General features: G+C 40.6%; 1 protein-coding gene across 3 annotated transcripts in view; it reads left to right on the forward strand.

The window, feature by feature from the left end:
- LOC121288519 (RING finger protein 223) overlaps positions 1–13,955 on the forward strand; it is a 90,745-nt gene that overhangs the window by 18,779 nt on the left and 58,011 nt on the right. For all 3 annotated transcript variants that reach the window (XM_041207081.1, XM_041207080.1, XM_041207082.1), the window contains 6 exons: positions 7–108; positions 1,334–1,399; positions 1,523–1,657; positions 3,769–3,794; positions 7,583–7,613; positions 10,146–10,222. In XM_041207081.1, the coding sequence (XP_041063015.1) occupies positions 7–108; positions 1,334–1,399; positions 1,523–1,657; positions 3,769–3,794; positions 7,583–7,613; positions 10,146–10,222 (437 nt within the window). The remainder of the gene's footprint in view (positions 1–6; positions 109–1,333; positions 1,400–1,522; positions 1,658–3,768; positions 3,795–7,582; positions 7,614–10,145; positions 10,223–13,955) is intronic.

The following is a 13,955-nucleotide window of genomic DNA, read 5'->3' on the forward strand; positions in this document are numbered from 1 at the left end:
TTTCAGACTGTTACAGACATTGGTTTAAGAATGGAAGTACCACCTGCATCAGATGCATTAATGGAACGTTAACTGATTCCTCAAACAATCGGACTGAATGCATTAACTGTGAGTAAGCAAACAATGTATTGTTACATTTGTATGAGTGGAGTTTCAGGTCATTAACAATTTTGCTTGTACACTGGCAGCTGCCAGCAGGAGATATCCATTAAAGCCCTCTTCCATTTCCTCCCACAAAGCTTAATGTCTCCTTTAGACAAACCCATTGAGAACAGTTAAAATTTAAGCTGAGAGTGCAGTCACTACAACGGGTAGAGGACTATGTTTCTGATTATGAGACAGAGTTGGTTTTCCAATCTCAGATGTTTGGATTGATTGGGCAAGTTTTACCGGTTGTGCTGGTCACCCAGGGAACCAATATGTAGCTGCAAAAAATAACAAGTACTGGGACAAGATCTGACTTGCACAGAAGTGGTTGTTGTGTTTTCATCTTATGAGGAGCAGTAGACCAAGAAACTCCTGCAAATAGAAAAGAACAGAGTTAGTTTCTGACTTCAGTGACTACTTTTGTTCAAATTGTTTCTGCTGTGGGTGGCAGCCAGGTTCAGTGTAAGTAATTTAAAAGTGTGTTAAAAGTTTACATTCATTCTGAATTCAGTGTAAGGCCATGAACCAAGTAAATGGCAGCTGTTGTTTAGAATATAATATGAACTTGGTCATTTTAAAGTGCACAGTTGCCTGTATCCCAATGCAAAACTGCTGGGCCCAATTAACATTTAATGAAAATGAGAAATAAGAGTGGGAATTGCAAACTTTTTGGCAGAGAAGATCAGCAATGTTTCCTCAAATTGCACGTCCCCAACTGGAAACTCCAATAGGTAATCAAAGTCTATTTGCCCCAAAACTTCCAGTTCAATATGGAGTTCAGTCTGTTCCATTCGTATGGTTTCAATATACATACCATCATATACACATGGTATGATGTACAGCTATATGTACTTCACTAATTTGAAGAGATCACATTACAACTACAGTCCATTTTAGCCCAACTCACCTATACTGATGTTTGTACTCCATATGTGCCTCCTTGCACCTTATTCCTTTCTCCTTCCTCTGCTTATCTAATTTTCCTTTTTAAATGTTAGATTGTAAGAATTTAATTTTAGATTGCACTTATTTCTTCTACATCCAATTTATAATTCCATTTTTACAACCTAATACAAAAGTGAAAATGGTGCAACTCCCTAAGGAAAACATGTCCTTTGAGAGTTCATTTTTTTTGGATGTCATTAGTATTGCATGAATTTCACACTCATTAGTTTTCCTGTTACAGCACAGGAAAGCAGTGAAGAGAAAGTGACAAATGGCACCACTGTGGACCCAACCATCCTTAAAATTGGTAAGAATATCAATCGAGAAAAGCATAGTGATGCCATGAAGCTTCTAGCCATTGTTTAAGTAACATCATTTACTATACACCAACAATAAGTAATTCTCCGTCTCTCTCATCTTTTTTATGAAGGAGGGCCAGGAATAGCTGCCTCGTTATGTCTGGGAACACTATTTATCAGTTCATTCTTCATTCTGTCTGTGGCTGCATTTTTCTACCTCAAGCGGTCCAACAAACTCCCACATTTGTTTTACCAACGAAACAAAGGTGAAGACCTCAATTGTATTGGTTTGTTTATGGTTGTTGAGAGTCTTGTTCTAGACAGATTAAGATTGAGGTGAAAGCTTGTTAGTCCAAGCCATACTTAGTGTTGACACTTTTGATAATTATAGGAAGAACTTGGATGTAGAATTTCTGAACATCCACTGTCTACACAACAGCCGATAGTGTGTCTGTTACCAATTTGTTGCTTCAGCTTTTGTCTATCTTTCCAGAATCTGTTAAGACAAGCTGCCATTTTCTGTCAATTAAACTTTGGAAATTGTTTAGTCACCAAGAGGAGAAATTGTGAAACACCATCTTGTATGCACTTAGGTGTTGCTTTACATAATGTGGTGAACTACTCTGGAGAGGGGAGACGGCGTGTGGTAGTAAGATGCAGATTTTTACCTGATAGCAGGAATAATGTCTCACTACCATGGGCAGTTATTGGCTGAATATTAAGTCGACATTAAAGTCCAGAGCAAGTTGTTTAAAAAAACGTATAAATTCTCACATTTTCCTAATTCATTAAGATTTTAAAATAGAAATTGAAACTCACTTGAAAAGGAAACTATTAGGGCACATTAGCTTTGGCAAGAGAAAATGAACAATTGACATTTTCTTAGCAACAAGGGACAACAATCTCTTAGCAACAGTGATAGCATTAAGATGTTATATACTTGGCAAACAGTACAGAACTTCATATAGCCGGCACTGTAGTTGTTCATCTTAAAGTTGCATAACTTAACCTCCCATTTGAAACTGCCATAGTTAAGATGCTTTGATCATTTTAAAATGTGACTTGTGAAATAGACCCAAAAACAGAGGTATGGTACCATCTCAAAAAAAAATTCTTCCCATTATTTCCACCCGACCCCTTTCTTTCCCTTGCTCTTTTTCTCCCTCCCCTCACCATGTTGAAATGCCCCACACTTCATTCCCTACTTTAAAAAGTACACTGCTTCGAAGGGGCCAGTATGCTACAAAATTGGATACTATAATTACCCACACAATTTCCTAAGAATGTGACTGATTAACGCTATAGATAATGAAGGGAGGTTTATGTTAACACCAACCGATTTTGAACTAATGATTTTTGGAAATGATGCCAACAGATAGTGTCCATATGCACCCCCAGGGAAAGTTGAATTCTACACTCCCCTTTTAAATGCAGAGCTCTGTGGCTGAACCTCTTGGCAGCGGGTGAATTTTCAAATGTTGAAAAGATTCAGTGGTGCAAATAGCTCTTATAGACTAAGGCAGCACAGAAGGCGGCCAGTTGCTACCTCTGTTGTAGAACTATTCAATTAGTCCCACTTCTCTAGTCTTTCCCATAACCTTCTTAACTTTTTCCCTTAAAGTATTTATCCAATTCACTTTTGAGTTACTAGTTAATCTGCTTCCACCATCTTTTCAGGCAGTGTTTTGTGGATCACAATTCACTGTGATTTTTTTTTTAAAGTTTCTTCATGTAGCCTCTGGTTCTTTTGCCAATCGCATTTAAGTCTGCATCTTGTGGTCACTGACCCTTCTGTCACTCCTTATTTACCTTGTCAAAATCGTGAATGGTTTTGAACATCTCTATCAACTTTCCTCTTGACCTTACATGCTGTAAGGAGAACAATCTCGTCTCCTCCAGTCTCTCCTCATAACTGAAGTCCCTCATCCCTTGTACCATTCTGGTAAATCTTTTCTGCATCTTGCCTAAGACTTTGGCACCTATCATAAAGTGTTGAACACAATATGCTGGCTAATGCCTAACTGGTGTCCAGTAAAAGCTTAGCTCTTTCCTAATATTAGGAATTCAAAGCAGTCCAGTGGGTTACCTGGGCTACTTTTAAACTTCAATTTTAAAAAGTTGGCTAGGTTTCGCCAATCACTCAACCAGTTTATTCAGTGAGTAGCTAAATGTTACAGACTCGAATGTACCCAGTTTCACTTCCAGTCTGTACTGTGGTTTTGGCCAGGACAGTAATGTGTTGACAATACAAATTGGCCTCAAATGAGTTATCCCATGAAATCCTGTGTGTGGACATAGTATCATCATGTAGTTGGCAGTGCCAACCACTCTGAAACACATATTTTATTACTAACATGACTCATTGTTTGTTTTTCAGCTTCTATACTGCAGCCAAGTGAAATGGTAAGTGAAACCTTAAAGTTGTCAATGTTTCTTGTCAAGGTCCAATAAGAATCTTTCTTGTTGACTAGAAATTACATTAAGACAATTGCTTGTTAAAACAGGTGATGGACATTAGTTCACCTTTAAATGGGTACAGCCCAGTGGGCACCACGGGTGCTTGGATGGTTTATTGACCCCTTTAATCATGTTTTAATTTGAGGTTTTTTTGAGATTTTGTCTTTCTTTTTGCAGTATCCCTTTAAGGGGCTGCCTTTTAATTTGTCCCGTGATTTGTTAATTTAGTTTATTTGGTTTCATCAAAGTAGTATAAATGGGTATAGCCGTAACACTTTAGTGAGGAAGGGACTGGGAGAGTCTGCTACACTGCAGAGCTGTCTTGAGAATAAACCAGCTCAAGTTAAAAGACTAGCTTGAACTCATTCTTCCATGACAAGCAGTTATTGTGGTTAACAAATGTTCCTATATGAAGCCCTTTGGGATGTTCTATATTTGAGACACCATGAAAATGCAAGTTGTTGTTCTACTTGAATGTGTTCAGTGAAAAATCACTAATCTGCATTTGGGAGCATGATTTTCTTTTCCCCGGTTGCTTTTGGTAGTGATGCTAGCAAACAACGGCATTACCATCACTGCATCCCCCACTATCAACATCCTGGGGATTACCGTTGACCAGAAACTGAACTGGACTGGCCATATAAATACTGTGGCTATAAGAGCAGGTCAGAGGCTAGGAATCCTGCAGCAAGTAACTCACCACCTGACTCCCCAAAGCACAAAGCACAAGTCAGGAGCGTGATGGAATACTCTCCGCTTGCCTGGATGAGTGCAGCTGTCACAACACTCAAGAAGCTTGGCACCATCCAGGACAAAGCAGCCTGCTTGATTGGCACCACATCCACAAACATTCACTCGCTCCACCACCAACGCACAGTAGCAGCAGTGTGTACCATTTACAAGATGCACCGCAAGAATTCACCAAGGCTCTTTAGACAGCACGTTCCAAACCCACAACCATCTCGAAGGACAAGGGCCGCAGATAGATGGGAACACCACAACCTGGAAGTTCCCCTCCAAGTCACTCACCATCCTGACTTGGAAATATATCACCGTTCCTTCACTGTTGCTGGGTTAAAATCCTGGAATTCCCTCCCAAACAGCACTGTGGATGTACCTACACCACAGAGACCGCTGCAGTTCAAGAAGGCAGCTCACCACCACCACCTTGAGGGCAACTAGAGATGGGCAATAAATGCGGGCCCAGCCATCAGAGCCCACATCCTGTGAATTAATTTTTAAAAATCATCTGAGATTGTTTAGTGATCAAAACAATCACCAGTTAATCGCCTTTTTAATATTCATTCATGGGATGTGGGCAATGCTGGCTAGGCCAGCATTTATTGCCCATCCTTAATTGGCCTTGAGGAGATGGTGGTGAGCTGCCTTGAATTGCTGCAGTCCATGTGGTGTAGGTATGCCCACAGTGCTGTTAAGGAGCGGGTTCCAGGATTTTGACACAGAGACAGTGAAGAAATGGTGATAATTTCTAAGTCAGGATAGTGAGTGGCTTAGAGGGGAACTTGGATAACCAAAGCAGGTGCATCCCCTCAAATAAAAATAGTGACTCCAGTAAAGACAAAAGGAGTAGAAAGGTTCAGGTTTTAGTTCTAGTGTTTATGTATTTCCAGCATGTGAATTTAACTTGTCTTTTAATTATCTACCTGTTGCTTACAATGACCTGAATGGTTTATACACTTGTGAATGGTACGATGAACATGACAAGTCATTGGCAGTATAGATATGAAGGCTGTTTGGTTTGGTGCATATGAACTTGCACACTTTGAGTGAAAGTACAGTCCTCAATTGACCACATGCAATTGTTTCTCAAGTGACCTCGGTGGTTTGTGCCACCATTCAATCCCCTATCCATGTCCCATTCTGTGTGTTAATTCTGCATCATCTTATAAAAACAGTAAAACATCTTGTAATATTAGATGTTTTTTTTTTCACCATCTGAAATATTTAGGCAAGGTAATTTTCCCAATCCCAGAGAGTGAACTTCCATCATGAAAAGCTGTGTGTAACCAAATCTGTGCTCTTTGTAAAGGGAATATTAATTGCAAGGCACCAGACATCTCTCCAAGCTCCAATAAAGAACCACCAGTAGGATTACTGACTAACTTTGGATGTCCAAACTTTTGTCTTGCTTGAACTGTCCTAAATTAAACCATTTTAAATTTTGCAGTTGATTGACACACACACCATGGGAGCTAATTTTCAACTGCAGCATGGGCAGAAACCTAGGAGTAATAGACCGGCTACTCATTCTGGAAAGAAATAGTAGCTGCCTGTTTTATACCCCATCCAATTTGCTGCTACTACTAGCTTTCAGCTCCACTGAAGTTGAACATTAACTGTCCTCCCTGCTATATACACAGCTAAGAAATAATTAAAGGATCTGGGGATAAAGAGATGTGGGAACAGCTAGGGCCAGGCCCATGCAAGTGGCATCCTGTTCATATGACAGCAACGCGGACCTGTTTCTGTGTTGTAACTTCATGTTGCTCCAGGCTGTGTGTTGAGTGGGGCAGACTCAATTCAGCTACCCGTCATTTCCCTTCTGTTCAAATGGACATTCATGGCCATTGCTTTTGAGTAATCCAGGTTCCAGATTGTGGATTCTAATGTTCACCATGGTCCTGTTCCAAATTCCTGGTTGGACACTTGTCTCCTGCCGCCTTTGGAACTGGAGTGCCTGACACTCAATCCTCCTGTCCCTATTGCTCAAGTCTCCCAGGCTCCAAACCATTAACTGTCACAGCTGCTCTTTTCCCTCTGGGTGTATGGTCTGGTCACGCAGTCAAAAAGTAAAGAGGGACCCAAGAGAATTCAGGAGCTTTTTAAAACCAGAGTGGTAAGAATGTTGAACATGCTGCCACAAGTAGTAGTTGAATCAAATAGCATAGATGTGTTTAAGGAGAAACTACATAAGCATGTGAAGGAGAAAGACTTGATTTTTGCTAATAGCGTTAGATGAAGAGGAGGCGGGGGGGTTGGAGCAATAAAAACAATGGCATAGATCAGTTGGTCCCAGAAGCCTATTTTGTAGATGCAATGTAATTATACAAAAGACGTCCAATCATAAAGACACAACTGCTTATAGCTAGGTAATGAAACCAATATGCCATGTACCAGGAAACAGACCTTTTCTTTCAGCTGATCTTGCATTTCTGGAAAATCCTGGATTGGAATAAATTTGGCATGGTTAACCAGGTCATTGTTTTCATTGTAATCATATAATGATTCAGTGAAGGAGGAGGCTATTCAAGCAGTGTGAATATAACCGCTCATTTGAAAGAGCCATCCAATTAGTGCCACTCCACTGTTGTATCCCCAGTTTTCCCCCTAATATTTATCCAATTCCCTTTTTCTAAAAAGTTATTATTGAATCTGCTTCTTGCCCTTTCAGATCATAATTTATCATAATTTAACACACAATAACTTACATAATGCAACACAACATTGTAAGAAGTGCAATATAACTGTATTCTACCTGATCATTTTGTGCCAATTGTAATGGATATAATGGAATTTAGAATTGGGTCAGAGTCAGCTGCCTTTATTTGATCTGCTCGACAGCTCTCAGCAATTTATGTGCAAATGCTGTAGAACGTTACTTCAGTAACTCATGCTATCATCGGTTCCTTTTTAATTTGGTGGTAATGTGATCTTGCAATAATTCTAACCAGTGACATTAATGTGACTTAAGCTCTTCTTCAATTGTTTTACAGGCAGAAATGATGAGGAGCCCTGTTAGGTCAGGTAATGGAAACCAACATAACCAATGGGGACATGTTATTTCAAGCATATATGTAAATATAGAGGCTGCCGGGGTAGGGTGGGGGGGCGGTGGTGAGGTGTAACATACCATATAATAATATTAACTGCTCTTGTAATCCTTGGTGCTTGTTAACTGCATAATAATCAACCTCATCATGAAAAGTGTTGCTTCACAAGTTTCTTTCCCCAATCTTGGTCACCCCCACCCCTCCTCCATCTCATTGGTAGAGAATTGCTCTGGTTGCTATGTGTTGCAATCTAACTGCATTCAACAAGAACAATTTAGAGTTTTGCCACACATACAAATCTCAGCAATATCGCTAACCCAGCCCCAGGAGTTGGTTCCATGGATAATTCCTGATGGAAGCTAATTTGTTCGTGAACTTGTTCCATCCATTTCTCTCCTGCTCCTCTACATAAGTTTCATCCAGAAATTTTTAATTATTGACTGGAAAAACATAATTTACAAAATGTAAACTCTCTTTCTCAGCCACTTCTATGCAGCTGATTCCCTGCTAGTTTCTACGAGGGTAGAGTCTCACTACCCTTAAACCACACCATCTCACCACAAGTCAATAAACTTACTTAGACCTTGGACCACAAACTAGATATTAAATGCAGAAAGTTGGTGTTCTGTTAATGCTGTTCGGGGAATTTAATGGAGAGACCATGCCTGAGCCTTCTCTCCTCCTCCTTACACTTTCCCCTTCTCTTCCAACCCCCACCCAACTCCTGGCAGCCCCCTGGAATCCCTAGATTCCACCTGTTCGTTCTGTCAAACTTCAGGTTCATCCTCTGCAGTCCAGCCAAGGTCTTTCTATTTTCATCCCTCCCCCAAATGTTACCAAAGTTCAGGAATACTTTTCTCCTTGGTGTTACTAAAGGCTTAGGATCCCCTGCGGAATAGCACTCAGTTATAAGATGGTGAATCCTCAGATTGCTGGTGAGCAATGCCAGGGGTGATCCACTAATGATTTAATACATCAAGGTCTGCAACAAAGGACAATGAATTTTCATTGATAGCAGCCAGGAGATCTCATGCACCAATGTAGCCCAGCAGCAACTCCTAAGAACACTGGTATTTTTGTTGTCCCATAAAGATTTATGGGCATATTTAGAAGGTGTAACATTCAGCCATAACTCTTAATGAGTATTTGATAAGCAAGGTGTCAACTGTTTGAGCAGAAATTGAGCATATTAATTATGCTGGTCCTCCATGAGCTTAATTCTATTTCCAGTTCCAATGTGGAATGCACCTTTTACATGGAGCTGGAGAATCTGATACTTGTAGCTATTGTTAAACTGATTGTATCTCAGACCAGGTACTCTGTGGTTGTTTTTAGTCTGAGTTTTCCCTCTTTGCCCTGCGGAGGAGGTTGCAGTGCTTCCCCCGATATCTGGGGGAAGATCCATATAAACCAGCAAAGTGGAAGCAATGTGCATTGCTGATCCACATGGTTACCTCCTCATGGGAAAGATAAAATGGCAGCCCCAGTTGCAAGCATTAGCGCCTGTCTCTTCAGTGACAAAGTCATCTCATAAAGTAATGTACACAGGCTTAAAATTAAGCCATGTGCACAGTCTTCTTCATCCAACTTTCTAATGTTCTCCTGTCCGGCTTCCCATCTTCCACCTTGCATACGTGTGAACTCATCCAAAGCTTATTCTAGGTCCCTTTCACACATATCAATATCCCCTCAAATTTTGTTATGTGCTATACCTTCTCATTTTTTTGCACAGCTGAAAACACAGTATCTTGAAGGGGATAACTTGCATGCACCCTGCATAGTACCTTCCAGGTTGCTGCATGACTGTGCATACTCACAGCTTAGAGGGAACTTTGCTTATCACCCCTGTTCCCACTAGCCTACATTGGTAGAGCACGAACACCTTGATTTTAGAATTCTTATCTTCCCCATGTTCAAGTTCTTCCATGGCTTCTTTCTTCCCTACCTCTGTAACTATCAAGAACTCAACATTCCTCCAACTCTAACCTCTTTATGCATCCTTCACCCCATCATTGGCATTTGGCCATTTAGGTCTGAAGTTTTGGAATTTCCGTGCTAAACCTCTGCTGCTGCTGCTTCCTTTTAAGATTCTGCTTAAAAACTACCTCTGACCAAGCTTTGTTCACTCATCCTATTGTCTCCTCCTTCGGCGCTCTCAATTTTTTTTTTGTCTGATTACATTTGTGGGAAGTGCCTTGGGACATTTTGCTATGTTAAAGGCACTATATGAATGCAAACTATTGTTTAATATCAATGTTCCATGAGCAAGAATGATGTCCTTACACAAACTTGAACTTTTCTGTTGCTTGAAATAGATATGAAGATTGAGTTTATGTTGCCTCCTTGGTTGCACAAAGTGATTTATGTAGGCTGACAGTTTGCACTCATATAATTGCCATGTTAATAATCTGCCAAACCAAACACTTTTTTTATTAAAACTAATGATTGACATGTTCCTCCTTTCTGCTGTCTAATTCATTCACTTTTCTGCCTGTTTGTATTTCAGAGCGAAAGCACAGATATTCAAGAAGAGAGAGACTCTCTGTTTCTGCAGCTTCCTTTGCATCTGCTGCCATAAGTAATGTATGATCCTGCTCCACCTGCTGTTTATGATCAAGAAATGGTATTGTTTTGATTTGTGCATCACACTGATTCCCTGCACTGACGGACCTTATTGTTCTGCCATATTGCCAGTGATGGAAGCCACTTTCCAGATCGCTTGTTTTATTGACACACTACTGGAGACGCAAACTGCAGCGAACCTGTGCAAGCAGGATCTCTTCTCTGTCTGGCGTGGCCTGTTCATTATAATCAGGCTTTTCTCTGGAGTCTTGATTCTATTTCAGAGGTGAAATGATGGCGAAACCAAAGATTAATACGTGACCGAGAAAGCATTAGTTTATATCCCAGACGGGTTTACGCCATCCAGCTGTTTGTATCCAAGAGAGACTGACCCAATTTCTAATTTCCACCTGGTTTCTTTCTAACGCATCCATCCTCAAATACTGCCAAATTTAGAAGAGAATTTGTATTTTCTCTCTCCTGCCCTGAAGGTGCTGATGTTTTCTACGATGAAATGCCATCTTCGGTGCTCATGCTTTAGGTGTTGAGCTTGGGTTATAACAGACTCTATTTTTGTCTGTGGATTTAAGACTGCTGATCATCTCCTCACTTGATGTTCATGCACAGAATTTTGTATTGTGCCAGATGTGTCTGCATTAAGATTTGCTAACTCAAAATAGATCAGGCATCCTGGCATGTATCATTTTAGTTTCATATTGGATTATGTCTCTGAAGGTAACTGGAGATGCGTTTTTGGGGCTAATTTCCCTCAGTTTTCAGCTCAGACCTTCTAATTACCTCAGATCAGACAGCGGAAAGGGTAGATGGGTAACATTAACACTCCCTTTTTAGTTAGCCAGTCGGAAGCATATGATGGTAGTCCGGCAATTTGATATTTTACCCCTTCCTAAAATTCAGGAGCCCTGGAATAAATAGAAATATATGTTTTTCCCATTGTGCTGCCTATACTGCTTTTAATTTGCATCTAATGGTTTCATGTTACTAACCCACTCTTGCACGTCGTAATATGACAATTTAAGATGCTGGGGCACACTGGAAAAACATGATGTGTGATAGCTTGCTGTCAACATCAACTACCACCAAACATGAAAATGGGTTACAGGGATCTGAGCAGATGATTTACAATGCTTGTTGGGGTTTCTGCATGGCTGTCTTCTGTTTATTTATACTGTAGGGTTCAATCACCTTGGGTTATTGGATTTTTCTTTGGAGGAGATGAAGGGCTCCACGAGTCATGAAACTGTGAGGAGGTGACTTCTGTGCTTAATAGCAAACTTAAACCAGCTGTTTGTACTGTTGCTCAGAATTTTCAGAGTCCTTTCCTCCCTTCAATTTTTAGGCTTTGGACTGAATGACTATTGTGTACGTGCGTGCATCTTGTGTAGGACCAGTCCTTAGTATTGTGTTCAAAACTCTGCTAAAAATATACAAAGCTGCACTGTGCCAAACAGAGGGAAATTTAATTTGCGTTTCTAGCTCCTCTAAGGAATCACGGCTATTTTTCCCTGTGGACCAACAGTTCTTTCACTTATTGAACTGAGGGGATGTTGAAATTCAAACATCTCGAGTGTCCATCTCCCGGAGCTGGCCGTTAGTTCTACTTGCCTGGCTCGGTTGACTGCGTTTTGGCATTTTGTGGTCCGAATGCTGATTTGGGAAGGAGACAAAACAAACAGATGTTAACCCGAGTTGTTAAACTGGAAGTGAGCCTCAGGGTGACGTTGATTATGGAGAATTTTGCAGCTGAAGTTTGCAGGAGACTGAGTGGTGGCTAGTAGTCTCCAGAAACCTAATCATATCTGCTCAATCACATTTGGCTGTGGGAATTTTTAAAGTGAAATCTCTTGGATTAAATTCAACTGTCCTGATGCAGAATAGAAGCAACTCATTAACTAAATTCTCCCAGACTAGGAATTTCACAACTTAAATTTACTGTGAAAGGAGTGTATCATCCTTATTGCAAAAGTGAGAGTTAGATACAGTATATAGGCAGAAAGATGAAAACTGGATATTATTTTGTAAACTATTAAGGTGCTAGGTATTCTTTTTAAGTGTGATTATGTCTTCAAATAATTAGAAAGGTAAAATCTATCAAGTTTTATGGTGTAATCTTGTACCAGTACATTTACTGATTTGCCAGGGAGTCAACACTGACCTGTTACATTGCTTTGGAGAATGTATTTTTTTAAAAACATGGTCATGATATGCAGCACCTTCTTGTTCAAGTGAGAAACTGTTGAGGTCCCCTTTCCACACCGATCATTGCAGCAGACACACCTGCAGCTTATGTTGAACACACATGGGGATCCGTTTGTGGAGGAGATGGTAGAGAAGTTCCCATACGCTCAAAACACTTTGTCTGCCCCATTGTGAAAGGTGTACCTCCTCTAATATCAGCCTGATTCAGTTATTAGCACTGCTGCCTCTTGACAGAAGTTAAATGAAGCCCCAATCCAAGACCTTGGCTTTAGGCTGATATCTTGGAGCAGTGCTGCATTGTTAAGGGAAATCAACCAGTAATAAACCAATATTCCGTCGGGTGCCTTGTGCATTAGGTAGATATTAAAGTTCCAAGAGCTGAATTTTACACACCCCACCCACCAAGGGCAGGGGGCGTGTAAAATTGGGGGTGAGGCCAATGGTGTTGTGCCTGTCACCTGTCTGCCACTTTGGCAGGCAGCCTTCTCGCAGGCCAATTGAGAGCTCCGAGTGGCAAATTAATGGCCACTTGAGAGCCACCTCCTGCTGCCACTGGAATTTTACCTGCGCAGGAGAAGCCAAAGCTAGGTCTCGAGCCTGCCAGGTAAAACCTGGTGAGCCTTGGTGCTGGCCTTGGCCCACATTGCAGCCCTCTTATCTTTCCAACCATGCCCCTGGAGATGCATCGCAGTATAATTTCTATGAAAATGTTCAGAGATTAGGGACTTGTCCTCAAAAATATATTTTTTATGATGCCATTTCTTTGTTGCCCCTCCCCTTACTCTGCTGATGTCGTACTTCCCTCCATCTGTCGTGCTTTAATTTCAAATCTCACCAAACCCACAAACCAAATCTTCATTTCATTGAGAAGTTTGCTATGAACGCAAAAAATGCTGTCAATATCCAAAATGATAGGCGGCCAGATAACGCCCCTTTAATATAAATCCTTTATTGTAACACAAAAATAAATGAGCCCCCTTTGAAAAGGAAACGCACCCAGGAATAAGAACAAATAAATACTGATTTGTTTAGCTGTATCCATTTTTTAATAGTGAAATGACAATGCTGGCAATAAGTCGGGAATGATTTATTTGAAACAGAGAAAACACCAGGATTTGATCTCCAAGTACTATGCAAGAATTAATGTGAACCTTATGTTATACTAATTGAATGCATCGAATGTGTTGCTTGAACTAGTCAAATTGATTCAGTGTTAGCTATTGCAGGTTTTACTGCTGTTGTACAGCAAGATAGTTTCTGATATTTGCTCTATAATTGTTTTATACTGATTGGACAGCTGTTTTATAATTGATTTCAAATAAAAGTATTATTAACCATAGGTATTTTTTGCATATGCAACTCCTGCACCAACTCCATCTGCCTTAGAAAATGAACTCAGCAGCTTCTATTCTACTGGTGCCCACTGAGTGGTGCACTAGAGTTGGGCACCCCCCCCACCCTCCTCTACTGATTCTTTTTTTGGGGGGATGGGGGTGGGGAGAGAATTAGCTGTCAAGGCCATAAAGTGTCTGTA

Source organism: Carcharodon carcharias, chromosome 15 (genome assembly GCF_017639515.1).
Source record: "Carcharodon carcharias isolate sCarCar2 chromosome 15, sCarCar2.pri, whole genome shotgun sequence".
NCBI lineage: Eukaryota > Metazoa > Chordata > Chondrichthyes > Lamniformes > Lamnidae > Carcharodon > Carcharodon carcharias.